The 22,864-nt window shown below is 44.2% G+C and overlaps 1 protein-coding gene across 1 annotated transcript in view; it reads left to right on the top strand.

Annotated features, from left to right (window-relative positions):
* Positions 1 to 271: 271 nt before the first annotated feature.
* The window catches only part of NIBAN1 (niban apoptosis regulator 1), a 65,563-nt gene continuing 42,970 nt past the window's right edge, over positions 272 to 22,864 (top strand). Inside the window, exon 1 of the mRNA XM_084290943.1 lies at positions 272 to 396. Coding sequence (XP_084147069.1) covers positions 342 to 396 — 55 coding nt within the window. The 5' untranslated portion in view covers positions 272 to 341. The remainder of the gene's footprint in view (positions 397 to 22,864) is intronic.

The following is a 22,864-nucleotide window of genomic DNA, read 5'->3' as shown; positions in this document are numbered from 1 at the left end:
GGCGAGGCCTCCCCCGAGCCTCCCCTCCCGAGTGACTGCCAAGTAACGGCTCCCCGCGGGCTTTGCCCTCCACCAGCTCCGGCGCCTGCTCAGGCCCCGCTCCGGCACCTCCCCGACCTCACGGCACTGCTCGAGGCTCGGCCGCCCCCCGGTGCTGCCGGCCTCCCCCCCCCGAGGGGGCCGGGGGCGGCTCCGGCCGCCGGGGCCCGGCCTCCCGCTGCCGGCGGCGGGCGGAGGCGGCGCCTGCGGGAGCGGCGCGGGGCGGGCGGCGGCGGAGCTCCGAGGCCGCTGTGCCCGGCAGCCCCCGGCAGCCCCCAGCCGCTCCGCGTTCCGCCGCCAGCATGGGCGGCTCTGCCTCCAGCCCGCTGGACGACAGCAAGTGCGCCTACATCCGAGGTAGGGCCCCGGGAGCTTTAAACCCCAGGCGGCCGGCCCCCGACGGCAGCGCGGGGCCGGGGGAGCGGTGCCCGGAGCTGGGGCTGGGGCTGAGGTTTGGCCGGGGTCGGGGTCGGGGTCGGGGTGAGGTCTGGTCGAGGTCGGTGGGACTGGTCCTTTTTTTTTTTTTTTTTTTTTTTTTTGGAAAGCCCCCTGAAGGCGGTGGAAGAACGGCGAGGGTGGCGTTTGGGTGGGCAACTGAGGCTGTCAGCACAATGTTTTGTCCCAGCGAGGAGTTAGGAGAGACGAAGCGAGAACCAGGCTCGCTTTAAATGTGCGCGTGGTGCTGTTGAACTAGGAAAGGAAAGAGCGCAGTGCTCCTTTTGGGGGGTGTGTGCGTTACTCGAGCACCAGCAACTGAAAGACAAAAAGCGTTTTGCTCCCACCTGGCTACCTACACTCCCCACCAATGCGGCAGCAGGTAGGACACTGGAAAAAAAAAAAAAAAAAAAAAAAAAGCAAATCATTTTAAGGCTGGAGAGTTGCAAGCAAAGTACAAACTTTGCACGCACTGGGGCAGCCCTGTTCCAGTGCGGTGCGTGGGGATCCCAGCCACAGCCGCTTCTCTTGATATCACAGCAGATCTTTCAAGAGATTCCCAGAGCAGGCAGCACTTTCAAACGTTAGATGGCTCAGACCCAAAAAGCAATTGGCAAAGCTGAGGGCCTCACACACAGAGATTTTGCTGTGGTGTCCACTCAGTACTGTCATTTTTTCCTGCCCCGTTGAGGGTTGTCTCAGGTTCATCTGAGCCGAGCCACGAGGGAGTAATCTCTGTGGACTCCATTTTCGTTGGCACTTGCTCCCATGTTGCAGCCAAAACAGCACTTAGACGCTGGAGCCTTTCGAGTTTTCTGCTCCGTATCTGTATGAAGGCAGTTGGGAGTGCCTGAAAAGCCTTAAGTGGAATTACTGAAAAAAAAAAAAAAAAAAGAAAGAAAAAAAAAAGATTCAGGGAGCTTATTAGCTTTTCAGTTGTACAAGAGGAAATCATGCTGATCCTTGGCCTGGACATCATTCTCCACTAGAACGGAGAACTCGTGTCAGAGGGCTGTGGAGATCTTGTCTTTCAGTTGGGTGTGAGGCTGGGCTGGATGTGAATATCTCATGGCAAGCGTGCCACTGCTGTGCCGAGAGCACATTGCACACAACCGTATCTTGCCTAGCACATCTCTGCAGAGCCAAACGATAAAGCGAAATCATCGTGAAAACCACACTTAAAGTGTTGGCTCGAGCCTGCTGTCCTTGCTGGAAGTGAGAGTGCCCTGCTTATAGCTCTTGCTTTGAAAAATAATGAGGCGCTTTGTGCAGAGGCAGCCCATAAATTATTACTTCCAGAAGGAAAAGCAATCAGGAAGAGCATCTTAAGTCGAAACGTGTCTCGAGAGCGCAGCTCGCCAAGCCTACCGCTTATGTCAGGGCTGGTGTCAGTATGATGCAGACCCCACTCACCATCCCGCCGTGTTCTGGGCTGATGGGTGGCAGGAGCTGGTGCCACAGTGAGCTGTCCTCCATCAGGGAGGAAGCTCACCAAATTTCTGGTGCTGTAGCTTAAGAAAAAAAAAAAAACAGAACACATTTTTAGCTTTTTAAAGGTTAGGTGGGTTTCTCCAGGGTGCTGGGAGTTTGTTTTTTTGTTTTATTTTTCCACTCCAAATATGATGCTGGGGGGTTTGTAATAAAAAGGGAAGGGGGATACCTGCTCTTTGTCAGTAAAGCAGCTGGTCCGTAGCAAGGACAGCTCTGGTGAGGGAGCCTGTGAGACATCAGGCTCGGGGAAACACCAGCCTCATCAGACAAGTTGGAGACGTGGGTCCAGAGAACATGATGGGAGCATCCGACGCCCAGTTGTGCTTACTGCCTGCAGAGGCTGCAACTTCCCCTTAAACCTGCTCCAGCTTCTCTCTTCCTAAGGAAGAAGTGGTGGCGTTGAACCAGCCTGACTGCGAGTTGCAGAGCGCTGCCTGTGTTTGAATGGGGGGCTTGTGGGGTTTGCTGCTGGGAATGAGGTGGAGGGGATTTGGGGGAGAGTGGGATGCTGCGTAGTGCCAGCAAAGGGGCGGGCAGGCAGGCAGGCCACATGTGCTGCTGGGTTACCCATGCCGAAACCTCAGCTGCTTCAAAGATGTCCTCTGTTCTGTGCAGCCTGCTTTTCTAACCATACCTATGGTAATTTTTTCCACTTATTTAGGATCCTGAAGATATTTTAATGTGCATGTGTTATAAGCAGAAAATGTCTGATTTTTGTCTCTCTGAAATTAAAGATTCTTTGTAGGATTTTGGTGGGACTATAGTTGAATTATTCAGGATGATAAGATGCAAGCAAAATAGAGATTAAAAAATGATGGTAATAACTCACAGACTGGCAGTTGGTCATGTGAAAGGATTTTATTAAAAAAATTCATGCTCCCGGTTTGATGAGGCATGGGCTAAACCTGTGATGGGAGGTGTTTGTTGCGTGATTTGTCTAATGATGTTTAATGAGTGTTACACCCAACAGGGAGTATGGGCTGGTAGCAGGGAGTTACGGACTCAGGGTGCAATTATGAAACTGGGGAAAAAGATGAAAGTGTCAGGAGAAACAGCTCTCAGTATGCCCTGAGAGTCTGTGCTGGAGATTTCAAAGGGAGCTGATAGAAATGTTTTGATTTGGGTCTCTGCTGTTAGACAAGGCACAGCCAAGCGGGGCAGTGGCACAGCGGGGAGGAGGAGGGACAGCCCTGGGAGCTTCATGGTTTTCCATCTCTGTAATCTCAGTGGGGCGGTGGTGGGCCAAGCTCTGCTCTATCACATGTGGTCTGGTGTGACCAAACATTTTAAAGTTGGAGAGGCAGAGAGATTTCAAGGGCTCAGTGTCAGCTGGTACATCCTCAAAAAAGCGTGGCATACAAAAATTGAGGTTCTCCAAAGGTTGTTTTTTTATACTTGACCATATCTGATCTATCCATTGCTGTAAAAGTAAAGCTGTCTGGAGGACAAGGCTTTGTAGTCAATTGCTTTTGATTTGTTTGTGTGTTTAAAAGCAGTTTTTCTTCCTTCCTTTCCTTCTTTTCCGTCGTTTCTTTTCTCACCCAGGCAGATGGGGCAGCTCTGGCCAAGGGGCTCGGTGATGGTGCTGCGACTCCTGAGGGTTTCCTCATTGTTCAGGACTTTTTTCCTCGCAGACCTTCCAGCCATTCTTCTTTTCATCTGACAGTGAGAGCTATTACTTAATGTCTGCAACAGATTTCTTTCTGGTCATTTGCTTTGCCTATGAGTTTCAGCATGGTACTAATTAAGATGGGATTTTTTTTGCCCAAGGATAAAACACTTTTGGTGTGTTCCTGCAAGATGCAGCATAGCTAGAAAATGTGGATGGTCTCCTCGTGTTCTGTCGAGTTTTAGAGGCTGAAGAGGAGCCTGGCGCACCCTTTACTTAGAAAGCAAGATAAGGAAATTGGCTGCTTTGGAGGAAGCCGTGTGCACACATACCATCAGTGTTATGGAGACAAGTCCTGCCGACTCAAGGAGAGATAACCCAAGTGCCTGACACAGCTCTGGAAGCAAATCCTTGCCAGCAGCCAGCTGGTGTGCACATAGTCATAGGCAGGGGTGCTGGAGGATGGGGGAATAACTTGGAATTAATTGTGGAAAAGTTGGCCTTTTTTGGACAGGCACTCAGCCTGTATATTTGATTTTCTGCTTTAAACTGTCGTGCAGTCCTTCTGGTTTTAATTTGGTGGACGGCTGCAAGTACAACAGAATTTTGAGAAAATCTGGCTGTATTTACTGCCTTTTTTCTCAGCCTGTTCCAAGTTATGTTTTGCTGTTTTTTGGAAATCCTCTCTCTCGATTTCTACAGGTTAGCATAACTGTAAGAGCATGCACAGTAGGTGTAAATAGTCACGCAGAATGAGGAAAAGGAATGGAAATGTGTAGGAAATTCAAATTAGAATATGGATATGAGTTTCTGTTCTTCATTATGTTCACCTTGCTAAGCCTATCAACTTTTTGCAGATCTTATGAGATTTTGAAGAAAGATCCTTTTGCCTTTACTTGCTTTCTGAGAAGTTTTAGTCCTCAGAGGGGGTGTTGCCACTGGAGCCAGTGGCAGATTGTCATCCCATGGTTTTAAAAACTGGAGCCTGCCTGTATTGTAAAGGAGAGCCAGCTTCTCTTTGGTTCTTACACCCTTTAATTCTTGGGGATGGACGCTTTATCTTAGCTTTTGACTGAATACAAGCAAAGGCTGTTGAGGGGCATGAATGATGGGAGAGGTATTTGCCACCCAACTTGAAAAGAATTTACTGAACTGGGTAACTTGCTGATTTCAGCTTTGGGAGGCTAAGGCAGGAGGCACCTTTTCTATTCAGTTTCCATTGCTCGCATAGTCTCATTTACTAACTTCTTTGAAAAGTACTGCCAGCAGTTTTGGAAGTCTGCAGTCAGGTTCTTTTGCAACCAGCATGGTACAAATGAGAATTTCCCTCATTAAAGCGGGAGCTAAAATTTTGTTCTTCAATTTGCCAGTAAAAAGGTTGTCTGTGCTCACACCCCATTCCCCTTCTGCAGGCGGCCGGAGGTTTTCACAAAGCCAAAAATGTCAGGTATCCATTTTCATGGCATGGTTCCCACTCCTGCCATGGCAGGTAGAGAGCCGGCTTTGGTGCCTGCCCTGGCTGGCCTGGTTGGCACAAGCTCTCTTCCACCAAAGCAATCTGTGTTGCTTATAGGAGAATGAACCCTGTGCTATGTAACGCTTGCTGCGGAAGCTGGCTTCACAAACTGGAGGGTGGCATCTTGCTGGGAAATAAAGTCTCTTTGTGGTACTGTAGGTGAAGGTAAAACTCAGTGTGGAGAGGAAGGCATGTACATTTGTGCTCTTTGTGTAGAAGCTATGTGTGATGTTGAATTAAGCACTGGGCACTAATGGAAAGAGCTTCTTAATAGGGAAGTGAGCAACGCACTCACACTGGCCCTAAAACTGTAACTGAGAGTCGCACCATAAACGTGGTGTCTTCTTCTCTTTTGTGCTTGTTCTCCAAAATCGTGAAGATTTGAGGATCTTTAATTGGCACAGCTTGGCCAGAAATTATAAGACAGTCTTTGCATTTGATAGAAATTTTACAGATATTGAGAGGAGAAAAAGAAAACTACAAGATAGCCTTTCAGATGATTAAAGCAGCTTTGTTGTTGATGCCCTTAGGCAGTAACAGCTGAAAAGCCAGTGTCTGGATCAAGAACGATGATATTCATAAGCAATGTGGTCATGGCTGCTTGTAAAGTACAGCAGCATTTCTTTTTCCAGCTTTTCCCCTTGCATATAATAAACATGCTGTTCTCTTCTCACTTAATGAACAATAAAAAGTAGCTTCAAGCTTATGAACATGCATGCAAGCATTTTAGTTGCTTTTGCACTTGAAAGACAGTGATGAAACACGAGACTGACTCCTATATAAAAGCATGATTAAAGCTTGTTGAAATGGCTGAGACTTGTATGAAGAAAGGATTAGCACGTTTGGGTTTTCTAAAGATTTATTGTGTACTTTATGATTAGTCTTACACGTTAGAAAACCATGGTGATGATTCTGTGCTAGTGCTTAACTTGATACACCTAACCTAAGATATTGATGAATTAATTTCTCCAGGTATTTAACATGATTTTAATTTTTGAAATCCTGAGCATTGTTTGAAACTGTGCTTCTCAGATATTAGTTACAATATTAGGCACTGTCAGGTGCTCTCCTATTTCAGATAACAGTAAAGCTTTAAGCTTACGGAGTAGGCCAGTGTAGTGCTAGCAATCCTACTATTCTGTTATTGCACCTTTTTTTTTAAACTAGATAAATGTCTGAGTTAGCGATATCGGGAATTAGAAAGCAAATGCAAGGCTGCCTCTTATTTTTTTTCTTTTTTTTTTTTTTTTTTTTTACTCCTCATTAGTTGGTTAAAAAGTTAAAACACATTTAAGTTTTAAAAATCTGTAGGTTACTTTTGTATGGTTTAGTTCTTCCAAGACACAAGAGAAATAAGAAACAAGCTAGTCCAACTTATTTTCAGAATACATTTACTAATCCAAAACCACTTGTTAGAAACAACTCTCTGAACCCTCAGATGTCTAAATCCTAATCCTGTTCTTCTGCCTTGCCCTGAGCATCATGTTTCCCAGGGAGGATGCAGGTGCCACGGAGGCTGCTGTGGATGCTCTTGGGTGTTAACATAGTTCCTGCTCACCTCCAGATCAGCCCTGTGGATGCTGAACAGGGGAGGCATCGCCTTGTGTGTCACAGCCTGGCCACGGTGGCTGGTAGATGTTGGCTGCTGGCTGTTGCAGGTGCCCGGGCATGCTCTGGGGTCTGCAGGGGTGCCCATGTGCCAGCCCGTGGGGCTGCAGCAGCTTTGCTGCCGGCCCGTGCCACGTGACACAGCAGGATGGCCGCAGCAGTGGGGCGCAGCATCGCCGTGATGCCTGGGTGCGCAGCAGCAGCAGAGGTTTCTGGCTCACTACCCAAATCATTCATCTTCCCAGGTGCGAACTGCATGCTGTCCTTCAGGGTCAACTGTGCTTTTGAAATGTATGTGGTCAATATGTTTAGCTGAGCTTCAGGCTGTGAAGTTCTATGCTCTCTGCTGACACCACCAGTGGCAGCGATGCCTTTGCAAATGACAGCAGGCTCATAAGGATACCATTGGCAATGGTGTAAGGCAATCAATTCCTATTCCCCCTGAAAATGCCTGTTTTTGGAGGTTCATTCTGTGTCATGATTCTGAGGTCATTACTCAGGTTGAATGCAGATCCCGTGCATTAGAATCACAGAATCATTAAGGTTGGAAAAGACCTTCAACAGCATCTGGTCCAACCATCCCCCTACTACCAATGTCATCCACTAAGCCATGTCCCTAAGCACCACGTCCAACCTTTCCTTAAACACCCCCAGGGACGGTGACTCCACCACCTCCCTGGGCAACCCGTCCCAATGCCTGACTGCTCCTTCTGAGAAGAAATGTCTCCTCATTGCCAACCTGAACCTCCCCTGGCACAACTTGAGGCCATTCCCTCTAGTCCAATCACTAGATAACTGTGAGAAGAGGCTGACACCCAGCTCACCACACCTTCCTTTCAGGTACTTGTAGAGAGCAATGAGGTCTCCCCCAAGCGTCCTCTTCCCCAGACTAAACAACCCCAGTTCCCTCAGCCGGTCCTCACAGGACTTGTGCTCCAGGCCCTTCTCTGGACACATTCCAGGGCCTCGATGTCCTTCTTGTAGTGAGGGGCCCAAAGCTGAACACAGCACTCAAGGTGCGGCCTCACCAGAGCTGAGTACAGGGGGACGATCACCTCCCTGGTCCTCCTGGCTGCACTATTCCTGATACAAGCCAGGATGCCACTGGCCTTCCTGGCCACCTGGGCACACTGCTGGCTCATGTTAAGGTGAGCATCAACCAACACCCCCAGATCCTTTTCCTATGCACAGCTTTCCAGCCACTCTCCCCCAAGCCTGTAGCACTGCTGCATGGGTTTCTTGTGGCCAAAGTGCAGGACCCGGCACTTAGCCATGTTGAACCTCATCCCATTGGCATCGACCCATCCTGTCCAGGTCCCTCTGCAGGGCCTTCCTACCCTCCAGCAGATCTGTGCCCAAATTTAATGTTCACTGTTGTATGTGGGATGTCTTGATCCTCACAAAGAGCATTCATGGTACAACACGTAAGACAATCCTTGTTCCTGGTTGCTTATTGCTTACACAGGCAAAATATGCAATGCAGAAATAAAGGCGTGAGAGCAGGCAGTGCCAGAACGAGGAGGAACCTGGTGCAGGGTCAGGCCCCTGCAGGGTTACGTCTGCAACATGAGGCAGGGATCGGCTGGACCATCAGGCACTAGTGTACTTCCACAGTCAGCGATAGGAAGAACTGGCAGTGACTTCTTTTTGTTATAAAAACATCTGAGGTTTCCCAGTGAGGTTTGTTTTGCTCACGCCAATGAAGTGGCAGGTTTTGCGGAGCTCTGTCTGTGCCTGCTGTTTCTGAACACCCCCTGCTCACAGTTGGGGACGGCTCATTTGCAGGACCCGTGCCTGGAGCTGCTGTTGGTTTGAGCTTTGAGATCCCAGCTGAAAAAATTGGCCTCCTGTGATGAATCTGGAAACCTGCTGTTACCAGAGAGCTTTTCCCTACTCTTCAGAGACATTTGGGCACCATTTCTTCAAGTTTACAAAAGGTGCCACCATCAGCCTGGCACTCAGCATGCAGCTACTGAGTAGCACTCACCTTTAGCCCCTTTCGTTTGTTATCCAGTGGGGTAATCTTTAAAGCTTTATGGAATACTTGCCTTCCTTTTCACCAAACCACAGCTGCTGTTTGTGCTTTGGTTCTCCTCTGCAGAGGTTTTTGGTGGTGTTGATGAACCAAAACCAGCTTCTTGAAGAAGCACTGGGGACATGAAATATATTAGATGAACATTGTCTAAAGACAGACCTGCGTTTGCTGGATGTGATACAGTGGATCCTTGAATATTTCCATGTATTTTCTAGTGGTCACAGTAGAGGGAAAGCAAGCTATTATCATCCCTGCGCAAAAATTTAATGGCAGGGTCTGTGCAAATGAAAAAAACAAAAGGCTTTTTTGCTCTTAGGAGTATTCTATAAAGTAATATGAGTGTCCGTCATTTAGTCTGCCAGACACTTTCCACTGTTTTCAATTGCAAATGAGGCTTTGCCAGTCTTCAGCTGTTCAGACTGAAGTTTCCGTGCTGAGTGTCTGCCTCCAGTTGCAATTTTGAGAGAACCTCAGCTAAAGGTTTTTTTTTTTTTTTTTTTTTTTTTTTAGGATTAAGCTAAATAAAACATGTTTTTCCTCAATTTGGATGCTCCATTGAGCATCTCAGGCGTATCCTGGGCTAGGAAGGAAGGTGTTGGGGCTGCAGACATGGAAAAGGGACAGCTCTTACTTCTCAGAAAGAAGTATTTCTGAGCACTGCCAATGTTTACCTGCCCACCTAAACCCCATTGTTTCTAAATTTGCCCTCTGTGCAGTCTAGCAAATAGCTGCAAAACCCACACCTAACAGCTTGTTTACCCTTGTAGACAAAAGCGAAGCCACAAAGCAAACACAGCTTTCTGCTGTTTATTGTATTAGCAGAAAAGGTCCAGGGATCTGAAGTCCTCACCTCACCATGGATGCCTGAGGGAGACCAGGATTCGAAGGCAGCTGTTTGGTATTTTTTTTTTTCTATTGGCATTATTCAGTAGAAGGCCCCAGATTTGGTAGTTTAATTCGATTTTTTTTTTCTTTTTTCTTCTGAGGTTCCCTGCAACATACCTGATGCACTGCATAGCATGCTGCAGGCACTGGTCCACTGCTTATCCCCCTGAGATGCTCTGTTGGCTGGTGGCAGGAACTGTGGCTGTTCATTTTGGGCAGGCAGCTTGACAAGCCTAGTCCTTCACTTTTTAGGGAATTGTCCATTTTAAAGCTCTCCCTGGATTACCGTGGTGCTCAGCTGTGGCACTTCGGTAAATCAGAACAAGGAAGCAGCAGGGGCCACCTGGGAGTGTCTGCCCTAAGTGACACCCACCTTGTCCAGCCTCATGTCTTGCAGCAGACAGAGAGGTAGGATCTAGTCCTCAAGGGTGGTATTTACTTACCTTAAATATAAACCAAGTCCCTGCGATTTCCAGCTCTCCACAAACTTAAAGAGCTCCATGATGATAGGGGCAACCGTATCAAGATGATGATAGGATGTGATTTTAGATGCAATTGTGAAGAAAAGCAGCTTCAGCCACTGTTGCTTGTGCTCCCTTAGTCTGTACCCAGGAAGCAGCAGCAAAATAAGTGGCACAAGGAGTGTCTGAGGTTGTGGTGATTCACAAGCACACCTGGAAGGAGATACCCAGATGTGAGAGTTGCGTTTGATGTGTCCCCAGGGATCAACCCCCAAATTGTCCAGGTTGTCAACTGATCCAATCTTATGGTGGTTTTCACAGTGCTTTAGTTGGGGAAAAGATGCCTGGTTGTAGTCAGTATTTTATGGTACGGCTGACCTGATTTTTGCTCACACACCTGATTTATTCCCAAAGCACCTTTCATCCTTTGCACTTAGAGAGGCAGCACTATATTTAAAAAAAAGAAAAAAAAAAAGAGAGAGAGAGAAATATTTAATGATGCGTTTAAAAGTGTTTCAAATTCACATAGAAAAGGGGACTGAGTGAATTAAGGGCACAGAGGAGACGCAAGTTCTTGATTTTCACGTGTCCTTTAAAATACAGTCATGAGCCAGAAGTGGAGATCATTTATTACAGTCAACAGGCTGGAGGTATTTCTCCGTGGCACTGTGGCCCACAGAGCCGTGGAGACCCTCAGTTGCAGAAGACAAAACAACCAAGTTATAAAGCAGTGCCAAGTGGAGGTCTGTTACACTGCCCCACTTTTAACAGAGCAGGGAAGGCAGAGACTATACCATCTATACCATCTCCAATGGAGTGATGTTGAAAAAGTCATTCCAAAACCAAAACTGAAAGCAGCAAATGTCAGCCAGCCTGGGGAAGGCGCATCCACCTCCTGTGCTGGTTGGGGTTAGCAGACCAGTCGTGTGTGGAGGAAGGGATGATGTGCAATTGAAAACAAAGGTGTAAATCCCTGGAAAAGCCTACATGCAAAAGTAACACAGCTGCTGGATTGCTGATGAGGATTTGTGTTTTATACAGCCCACAAAAGAAAGCTGGCATTTCATGGAGCAGACCTTCGAGACATTGTGCTGAAGCATACCAAAATGAGTGCTATGTGGGTGCACACATGGTGTATCTTCCTATGCCCTCTACGGGAGCCTTGCGAGACTGGAGCCAAGGGTTGTTCAAGCATGTTTTGGTTTAAAAAAAGGTAAACAGTCAGAGATTCCATGAAGTGACCTTATATGTGCTGCCTAGAGGATTAGATCCAGGAGAATTGAACAGATGAAGCCAAGTGTGCATTCTGTGAAGGATGGACGTGTCTGTTTGAATATCAAACGTAAGGAATGTTCTGTTTATCTCAAATATAAAAAAAAATACTCTATCCAAGCAGGCTGGCAAGCTAGGATAGCCTCCTTGTCCATTTGCTCAGCTTGTGGTATAAATTAAGCATCACAATTTGGGAAGGGCTCTGGAGTCTACTGGTGGAAGGCCACAGGATAGGCATTGCTCCCAGTATCCATGAGTTTTCTTGCATTTGACCTCTATGTGGAAGGTATTCAATGTTTGTATCTCATGCCAAAGTCTCAAGTCAGCCATCACAGCGTATTTAATAGAATAAATTGATCTCTAAAAAATTCAAAAGCATTTTGAGCCATAGAAGCAAATCATGTGCTAGGTAGAAAGTGGTGTTAATGGCTGCTTCTGTCAGCCTGTTGCTCAAAAACAGACTGAAGGAGTGTGGAAGGCCATGGGAGTCAGTGTGGACTGGCATGGGATTTGATGCAGTTTGGCATCCAAAAATCAAGGCATCATGAAAACTTGAATTCTAATTTCACTTCAAGATGCATAATGCTTTTTAGAAATTGCGGTCATTAGGATACCTCAGGTCAAAATGCCCATCAGTCCCAACTATTAAAATTGTTGGAACTTAATACATTATTTCAGTTTAAAAAGGTATTTATTTTAGGGAAGTATGTCCTTTTTGATATAATAGTAATGAATACAAGAAGTGTTTTAAGTTGTAAGTGCCTACAAATAGAGTAGGGAAGGAAATACAAAGCCATTTCAGATGTCTCAGTTCCTGCTGTGCATTCAGAAGCATAAACACTCCCAGCGCTTTGCAGTCTGTTACGTTGGCCACACTGCATTTTTTTGGCCACTGTTAGGATTTGTCTCTCATTTCTTTCATTCCTTTTGAGATAAGTATTTTAATTATGTGGTGTATGTTTTCCTTATGGAATGGCTGCAGCATGCACGCGTGGTTTCGTGGTAATGTAGCTGCTGAGCAGCCTGAGCAATGACCATGGTATTATGTTAGGACTGCAGTTCCTTTTGCAAATTCACTTGTCCTTATTACCGGCTTTCTTAGAAGCTGTAGAAGAAATCCATCCTTGCTGTCAGGTGTAGTTCATCGTTCTCTACCACTAACCCAGTTCCTTCCTGCTGGCATCAGGGTCCAGCTGCTGAGACCTGATGTCCAACTGGGTACTGCCACATCCCACCAAACCCAGGGGGAGTGCCCCAAACCCGCAGCTGAGGCTGCATTGCAGTGAAACACTCCCAAGATCTGCAACGAAACAAGGAAGGCCCTGATGTGAGTTTGTCACTGGCTTCCCGCACACGTGGAAACCACAAAGTTGCCCAGCACGTCTTGTACCAGAGTGGGGACGTCTAAAGCTGACAATGCTCAGAGATGCAGGGGAGTTACCAACGTAAGCAAACATACAAAGTGAGTGTGCTGGTAAGGGTGTAAGATACCATGTGGTAATGAGCAAGAGCTTGTGGTTTGTTAGTTATTAATCTTGCTACATGGCTTTTTCTTAGGCTTCCTTAAATATTTAGGCAGCAGGAAGTGTGGTCAACTGAAAAGCTGCTGCACTGCTGTGCCTGTTCCCTAGCGCCTGGCATTAGCAGGTGCTGGTTTCATGAACACAAACTGAAATCAGACTTTGCCTGGGAGGCTGCTCTTGCATATCGGGTGGTATAGCTGAACACTGTCAGGGGTTTCATGGTTGCTAGCTGCAAAAGAGCATTTTTAAAATAAAATCCAGCCCCTCTAATCACTGAGGTGTCTGGAGTTCTGCTGTTGGAAGAGACACACAATTTTCTGAGAGACCAAACAAAATGTAAATCAAATGCTGAATTTGAAGATACTATACAAAATGTCAGGGTGACTTTCTGTGATCATTGCATGCAATAGCATAGACTGAATTAATGCCAGAGATGTGAGCGTGCACAGTCTTGGAAGGATGTGAAATCCATATTTCAGATGGGGCCCATCTCTCTATTCATAGTTTAAACTTCTTTTGGATGATGAGAATGGAGACATCTGTAAAAAGTAATGTCCCCTTTCCTTCCAGAGTAAGACTATGAGTTTTCCAGCTGTTGGCTAAGACAGGTTTTCCTGTTGAAATAGCTTTTGTCTGATGTAAGGCTAAAACAATATGGTTATGGTAACTGAAAATATTTCTTTGTTGGTTCTGTCCCATCTTAGTTTTACTTGTAAATCCAAGTATTTTTGTTCATTGTTGCTTCTCATAGCAACTGTTCAACTGTTTGATTTTTAAAATCTTATATAGTTTTTATCAGCAGCATGCACTTTACTGGAAATGGGAGTATTGCTTATATTCTCTTGTATACTATTTTCTTTGCCATATAGTGTGGCTAATTTTCTTTTATCTTTAGAGTGGATTCTCATGATCTTAGAACATGCTCTTACTTTCCTTCAGAAGTCCTGTCATCGTGAATAATGCAAAAACCAGGCCATAACATTGATTCATGTGGTTGTTGGTTGCAACCACAGTAATATGGACTGTGCCATGTATTTGTCAGCTGACGCTATTCTATATTCACATAACATGCCTAGAGATCTTTTTTTAGATCTGTAGAGTTTAAAGATTAGCTTATTTAGGCATCTCTCAGATGTGTAATTATTCTGGACTGAATAATACGTTAACCAAAAGATATGTAATTTATATGCAGTAGACAAGCAAAGAAGACTGTATGTTTAAAAAATGAGCTTTCCAGAGCAGTTTTGCAAAAATGATAGTTCTAATGCATTTAAAAGACTTTTATTTTTATTTAAATAACTTAAGAAAAAAGAAAACACAGTGAAGTGCAGGTTAGTGAAACAGTTTTACTTTTTTGTATCTTTTGTGTTTCTTTACTTCCTATAATTCTTTTTCTTTGTTTGTTTGATTTCAAGATACAGCATTCTACAAATAAGAGGAGCCCTAGGAAGTGAAGAATGGAAAAGGCATGTTAGCTATCTGTTCAGTTTAATGCCAGGGCTGGATTATCTACTCCAACTTTGTTCCCATTGCTCTGTACTAGTTGTTCTTGAATGAGACAAAATTTGATGCATTAACTTTTTGTCACAGAAAGTTCTTCTGAAAAACACTAAGCAGATATTTTTAATAGATCCATGCAAAATTTAAAATTTTAGAACTTCCTTTGGCATTTAAACATTTGGTATGGTTCTGGAGGTGCTAAGCACCCACCTCTCAGGAGGTTGCTGGTATCCAGCAGTTCTGAAAACATGAGGAGTTGCTTCACACTAGTGGCACCAGAAGTAATTTTCCAGAAATATCTTTGAATCTTCAATCAAATATAGTAGTATCCTGTTAGTGACAGAGATAATTCTAAAAACGAGGTAATTATATGGACCTGAACTTGTTACTGATTCAAAGGAACTTGTAAGAAGACTTGCATCTCCTAGACTGTAGTTAGTGGTTGTTAGCTGGGGCACACGTTTTGTGAGGGACATCCTGCATGCAAAAGCGGAAACGTTTATGTTAAATCTGAGGCTTGTGTTGTCCTGACCTCTGAATTTCTGAAACAGGAAAGTAAAAATCGTTGACCCACTGTAAAAGCAAATTTTTGAAGCCAGAAGATTCAGCCTGACTTTGCTCATCAAGCTCCATTTAAAGTAGAGACCATAACATGCACTTTTTCAACACTGTCTTTCCTAACAGCCATGTTTTTGCATTGGAAATTACGAAGAATTCATGAGTCATATTGGTGATCTTTTCATTAAAAAGCTTTCCAAAATTCTTGGCTTGTTACTCTTATTCAGTATTCCTTTTCACTGTTCGGCTTTTTAGTTAACCGAGAGCTGGCTCATTTGCATGAAGCTGCTGGCTTTATGTAAAACCTGTGGTGAAGCTGTTGGTGGAATAATCACGCAGCAGGGCCTGAAAGGGTAAAGAGTGAAGAAGTAATGTCCTGGTGTACAAAGATTTGCTAGTACATGACTGATCAGAAGAGAGGATTGCACTGTCTAGTAGAGAAACGAAGAGATTTTTAGGAGTAGTGGTAAGGAATAGGAGAGTCTTCCAGAGGTGTTTTTTTTTGTTGTTTGTTTGTTTGTTTTTGTTTTTGTTTTTGTTTTTTCCCCTTAGTCCCCTAAGTAAAACACTTTACAAAGCACAGAAAGATTGATGTGGACAAACAAAACAGAAGACAATGTTCCCCTCCAAGAGGAGAAGTATCCATGTTGATAATAACTCAGATAGGGTCGACGGGGGAGCACTTAACAGAGACATGATGGGAGAACTGCAACTTAAAAAGCCAGAGCTGTAAAATTGATCATACAAAGGCAAGAACACCAAAAGTAGACTGCTAGTGCGCTAACTGAGGTATCACCACCGAAGACACCTGTAGGTATGAAAGCAGGCCATTTTAACACGTTCTAGTTTTGCTGCCTGGCCTGAAAATGTTGAACATTTAGATATATGTGTTGCTCCAGGCTGTGGCATGTGGGCAAGTACTTTGGTATGTCTGTGCATGGAGGTCCCGCTGAAGATCTCAAGGGGTGCAGGGTTACTGTGAACCTGCAGGAGAGCACTCACCTGCCAGACCATTTCCAATTATCTCCTTGGGAATGAATTTCCTCTTCCTAATAATAACCTGACCGGCTGTTTTTCTAAGCCTAGAAGCTCACGTGGTCCTACTATACAAACACAGTGCTGGAAGAAGTTGGTTTTGATTTGTTTTTTTCCTTTCAAGTTGTGTTGAGTTGTCACAAACACTTCTGAATGTGAAAGATAAATGGAGAGGAAATGAGGAAACTTTTTTTAAATTAAAAAAAAAAAAAAAGGAAGGAGCATTGAAACTTTGAGGCGAAAGAACTGAGCAGCCAAGGAGACTTAAACACATGTGAAGTGAGAGATACAATAGCTGACTGTTGATTCTTCCCAGGAAGTCTTCTTAGAAATGGAAAAAGAAACCAAACAAACACCAGCACTAACCCCATTGTCTTCCCAGCGATCCTTTCATGAACACGTGAGAAACTGAAACGTGTCCAGGTGGAAGAAGAAGTATGTATACCACTTGGCAGAATGTCAAGTGGCTGGGCTGTAACCCCTCCAAGCTTGCTTCCACATCTGTAAGTGGGGATTTTGTGAAATCAGCTGCACGGAGGAGAAGAGATGACTTGGAGACACTACCTGTGGAGCTGCATGCCACCACCATCCCTTCACAGCCAGCAACACCAGAGCAATGTCCTCCTGTGAGTCGCAGTCACACACTCTGTGGGGTTCTGCTGTTTCTCTGAATCACAGCTAAAAAAAGAAGTCTGAGAAAGAAAATAAATACTCTTCAACAGTTTGCTGGGGCAAGGAGTAATTAGACCTTAAAGCCCAACATTTGCACAAGAGTGACTCTAAGATAAAGGTTTGGCTTTGTATTTGTCCTCTGTTATTTTTCCATCAAAATCTTTCTGAACACAGTCCTTTTCCTTTTTTGTTACATTCCCTTAATGTATGGCCTTGTAATCTGGGAGCATTTCTTCTACCTGTGATGCTCTGGATTGCTGGCAGTGGCTGGTTATAGGAAGAACAGATCTGGTGAACATGAAGGCAATCTTTTATCTTTGATACTTCTGCAACTGTGGAAAGTTGAGTGTTGCTTTGGTTTTTACTCGAATCATTCTTCTGGAATTAATTCTGAATTTGACAGCAGGTGTATGTTTATTAATTGGATACCAGTTTTAATCCAGAAGAATCAGAGGCATAAACTCTGCCAAGTAAGGAACGATAGATTAAATTTAATGGGTCCTTTGAGCTTTGGGAAAAAAAAAAAAAACACAAAAAAACAAACAAACAAACAAACAAACAAAACCCACTAAATATTTCGATCATTTTGATACCTTCTCTTACAGTGCTTTGGAAATACTGGAATCTTGCATAACTTTGTGTGGGAGAATAAAGGCAAAAGGAGGCCACTGACAGGTCTCCCATGTTCAGAAGCCCCAGACAGCCAGAGGGCTATCTCCTGTCTTCTCTTTGCTTGTTCTCTTATTTTCTTTTCAAATCCTTTTGTCTTATTTTGTCTGCTTCTGCCAATGGATTGTCCCTGGACTTTATTTAGCAGGGGCTTTTAGAGCAGCTGTATTGGTTTTGAAGGGAAAACTTGCTTGGCTCTATTGCAGCCAATTCTGTTGCTTTTGCACCCATTTCACAGATGGACCTAACCCAAACTGAGACTGGAGCAGTGAGCAGCTGCTGCAGCTGAGCAGAGCCTGATGAGTAAAATGAGAGCAAAAGAGAAAAACAGAAATACTCATTCACACAGAGGTTGTTTTGAAGTGTAAGAGGACATTGTTCATGGTCTCCATTTTTAGCTGAGCATCAACACAAGCTCACAACTAACCAGACATTTCCTTAGCTCTGAAGAACCCTGAGTCTGGGCGGTTAATGTTCTGGTACCACAGTAATAAATAGTATTCTTGGTGTTTCTAAACTAACTTGAACTGTAAAGCTTGTTTGGAAGCCTTTTAGTATAACAGAACTGTAATTTCCCTCTCATGTCTGTAATATGCAGAGAAAAAGAGGCTGTTGTACATGGGGTTTGGTGAGCAGGTTTGTGTAGTAATTGCACACCTTTTTCCTAGACTCTTAACCTGAACTGATGCTATCTTACGGCAGTGGGAAGGAGCCTCCTTCCCTCTGAGCACCAGACGAGGCTCCAACACTTCTTCCCGTCTCTTTTGCAGAAATAAAAATGCAGTGAATCATGTGGTTGACCTGGCTGGACAATATTATCTTCTGCAGAGGAGCAGAGAAGGGTTTGTTTGTAAAAGGGCAGGCTATTAGTTGCATGAAAGGTGCTTGCTATAATACTTGGAAGTTTTTCTTTCAGAGTGAATGCAATATTTTTCATGGCATCAGTTTTTTATCCATTTATTTCTCAGGATTTAGCAAATGTGTTTAAGGACATTGTTTTTCTAAACATGACAACAGACTATCAGCAAGGAGAATTTGTCTAGTTTGGGTTAGATGAGGCACAGAAAGATTAATCAGATATTGGGGAAAATCACTTAGAAGTGCCAGAACTAAGAAACATTTCTCTGCTGATTCATTTCTCCAGCTGAAAACCACCAGTCCACACTGGTCACTATTCTGCAGTGCTGAGTGTGCATATGTACGTATGGTATAATGAAAATACCTTTCTCAATATGTTTAATGCAGATACAAAACAGATTACTCAGAGTAAGTAATTCCGGCAAGCACACAGAATATTTTCTGGGATCACATAACTGCACCTTACAGCGTAGTGCTGTGAAGCATTTGTTTTTTTGTGTAGGTTGTGCTAGCCATGGACAATTCCTGCTGTAGCATCTTTATTGCCAGCACAATCATGGTGTCATGATTGAGATTATATATATATATACATATATGTATATATATGTGTGTGTGTGTGTGTATATATATATATATATATATATTAGTTTGTCCATTTTAAGAAAGGGAGCAGAGCACTAAGTTGATTCTTGCTTTTCACAGGAAGTTGCCTTTTTTTCCATATAACAGCCTACGTTGTCAGCTAGGGATGACTACTTCTATCTCCCTTGCTGTTTGAAATACACATCTGTTATTTTTCCCCTCTCTGGTTAATAAAGTCTGCAGCACAGCTATCACTGTGGTTTCGACTTAGAAGAACTTCCTGGAGAGCTCTAGCAGAGATCCAATTTTAAAAATACGCATTTACTGAGAAAGCAATGTGTTGAAAGACCACAAGAGGAGGATGCTCGAGAGCTTGCTGCAAAAAGACTTCTGCAAGCCTCTACACTGGAAGTGGGAAGGAGGCAGTCTGCGGCACCCGCTCTGCACCACGAAGGTGCCTTCTCCTGGTGCACATCCTCACTTTTTGCTGACCATCCTGTGCATCGTGGGGCTGCTTGCTATGGAGGTCATCCCCTGGGCAGGTTTCAGTAATGGGGCATCCTTCTGGTTCACGCCTGAAGCTTGAGCCATCACCAGTTCACATCCCATCTTCTCTCTGAGGGGAAGGGCCCACTGGCAAGCTGTTGGCACAAGCTAAGGACACCACACAAAGCTGGAAACGGGCCCCAGCTGGTGCACCACTGACCTAAAATGTATGTGGCTTGGGCTGTAGGTCAGTGGCTTCAGGAACCTGTGTGTTGAACCTGTTGGTCTTTTGGGGTTTGGAATGGCAAGGAGCTGCTCTATGGCTGCAGTTATTTCCTGTGGTAAAATTAAGAGACTGGGCTGTGACATTTCAAAAGCTGTCAAAAAATAAATGCCTCTACTTTGAGCCCTGTGTGTAATTTAGTTCAGAGGTGAATCCTGATATATTTTTACTTTTTTTTTTTTTTTTTTTTTTTTTTTGCATGTAGGCTTAGATACAGTTCTTTGCAATCCATGACATTTATTCATTTTCAGTGTACATGGAAGCAAAAGAGAACAAAATGCCTTACAATTCAGTGAGAAAAACTGCAAGGAGATGGGAACCACTGGTACCATGATTCTTCTCTTAAAATCCACGTGTAATGGAACAAAATATTAATTTGGGATAATGGCCTTTCGCTACAGCACTTAAAAAGTGATGCACAAATGGAAGAGCCAGTATCCTGAGAAGGCCGTTTGGGTTGACTCAGACTGGACTAGTGGTGAGCAGAGCTACGGTGAATAGAGGGAATAAAGGGAACTTTAAGAGTCACATAGGGCAATCTCAGCATAAACAAGAAGCTGCATGGTAAGACTTGTTTGTGCACTCAGAGTATCCTATAGGCCTTTGAATGACTTTGAATAGAGCTGGCTGCTATGGCACAATTTTGGCAAAATCATGAAGACGTAAGCACTAGCATCTCCTTGATCTGTATGAGCATGTTGCATTGCACAGGATTAACCTTGTGCAGGCCTGCATGTCTACAGCAGCGTCCATATATTTGGAAAACTCTTCAATTAGTATTTTGTGAAGATGGTTGCTTCTGTTATCTGTATCTCTGACATGAGCAAGTTTTCCATTATTTTATCTTGTGGATGGCTGGGCAGTGAAGTAAGTGGCTGCAACGCCTGTCACCCGCAGGGGAGGGAAGAGGGGATACAGCATCCTGATTTAAAGGGTGATGTGGCACTGGCTTATGTTTTCGGAAAGCTGTTTAAACGTTCCCAAAAAATGTTCTTGTACAACTGCTGTAACATGTACTGTGATGCTGCGATCCAGGCTGAAGAAAGCTGTTTAAGATGCCTTTGGTGTCCATTTAGTGGTTCGGCCTGTGGCTCATGGAGGTTAAAAACACACACACAAACAAACAAAACAAAACTTTAAAATCATTGACCTTCACCAAATTAGCTTAATACAGAGCATATTTTAGCTTCTCGTGGCCCCCAAGAACTAGATTAGGTTCATTTGTTTTGTTAAATCCCTAGTTCTTCTGGTGTCTGCGAAATAAGCCTCTAAATAAAGGAGTGTCAGATCTTGCTCCTGTTGAATTTGACCATGCGTAACTGTTTCTAGACATAGCTGTGCTGCTTCTAACCTCATTACCAATAAAGTATAAATTTCAGCAACTTTAATGATAAGCTCCTCTGACACGGTGTTAATCAAACTTTGGTTCACGTTGAGCTCATTTCTGCCTGATTAACCACAAGCCTTGGCCTTTATGTAATTTATGCCTATTGTGGTTTTTTTCTCAATCTGACAGAAATGCAAGGGCAGCTCGTGAAATGTCGTCTATCCCCTAAATGATGATTTGATGGTAGGGGTGATGCAGAGCTCCCAGACCACCCCACCACTTGCTGTTCAGCAGTTCTGGAGAAACTGATGTCCGTATCGTGTACGCCTCACGGAAACAGCCAGTTGCTCTGCCATTACAGATTGATGCTAAAATCTATTTCTCTGGGCATTTCCATCTTACAGCAGCTGGCCTCAAAGAAAATACACTTGCAGCATGTGAAGGAGGGACTTGTGTGCTTCTTGAGAAAGGCATAGTGTGGAAACAATGTGATTGCAATGGAAATACCTTCAAGAGAATTTCAGGTTTTAGCAGAAGCTTGTGAAGGCGTGGAAGGCGGGCTGTTAATGATGGGTAGCAGCAGATCAAAGGTGTGATTTGCTGTCTGTCTGTGTCCTTTCTGTGAATTTCCCAAGAAGAATTTTCTTGATCCAGGTCCGGGAGGGAAATGTGTCTGTAGGAATCAACCTTTCAGTGTGACTTCGTAGATGAAACACCTTTAAGCAGGATTAGTGCTCTGTATTTTTTTCTGTATTTTTAACAACGAGGAGACAGTATTCAGAAATGGGAGAATCCGTAATTAAATCACAAGCTGCTCTTGCTATTGGGAAAAAGAGCCTTTTTTGTAGAGTCTGTGGGGTCTGACTCACTCAGCTCTGTCTCTCTGGAATACAAGATGCTCATGAAGTTGCATAAGAAGAACATTACAGGTGTATAAACCTATTGAAATCTGTCGTCATTATGCAACTCAGTATAAAATCCAGCCTTGCTTTACAGAGCACTCAGTAAAGAGCTATGTACTCAAGCTGTAGAAAGGGAGATCAGCGAGGCTGGAACAGAGCCTGTTATGTTTGGCTCTTCCTTTGCTGTGGATCATGAACTCACAAATGTGTTTGTTTAGCTTGCCCAGAGAGAGGAGCTTAACTTTTGGTGGAGCACAAATTCCACACCCACAGCCTCAACAGGCAGAGCTGCAAAGAAATATTTTTTGTTTGTTTGTTTGTTTGTTTTGTTGTTTTGTTTTGTAACACATAGAGAACATGGGCTAAGCACCCAAAGAGTGCTTATGTAGTGCTTATGTGCTGAGATTTAGGAAGAGGATGATCTGGGGTATTATTCTATCCTATGGCTTTAGTTTTGGGTGACTAGCTGGAATTTTACCATTGCAATTCAGCATCTGCATTCCAGGTGGACAGTTCGGGGATCTGTGTGCACACTGATGTGGTTGCAGCATTATACATTTTTTACGAGAGTAGTCTCCATAAATACAAAACAAGGCTGACCATAAATATTGGGTTTCAATATTTTATCAGGTGCGAACAGCACTTTACAGTGTGTCTGCATCGGGGAAGGGGTGGCTCCGCTAGGGAGCTTCTTGGTTTGGCTGAACAGGCACAAACAAACCTGCAGAGTTGTGATTCACCCAAAGCAGAACATGGTGTTTGTGTCTGTCATCTCTTTTTTCATAACAGATATTAAATGGCTCACGACTAATCGGAATGCTATTTCTATAAATAAAGATCAAACCAAGGTATGCTTTCAGCAACAAAGAGAATATTTTGTGTTGCCTCCCTTTACATGTAGGACGAAGCCTAGGAGCGCTTGGAGTTAGTCAGATGTAACTTCTAGGTGGTGCCATCAGTACTGCATGAGAAAGACCACAGAAAAGAGGGAATCCGTGGTAATTTCCATGACACTATTACAAGTCCCAGAGCACTGGAAGCTGGTAGGCACTGTTAAAGAAGATATCTCGATCACTTTCATGGCTTTTGTGGTTCACAGATGTATTTAACAGGTGATG

The sequence above is a fragment of the Netta rufina genome (genome assembly GCF_964035555.1).
Source record: "Netta rufina genome assembly, chromosome: 8".
Classification (NCBI taxonomy): Eukaryota; Metazoa; Chordata; class Aves; order Anseriformes; family Anatidae; genus Netta; species Netta rufina.
The sequence above is the reverse complement of the archived record's forward strand: the minus strand, read 5'-3'. Positions and strand labels throughout refer to the sequence as shown.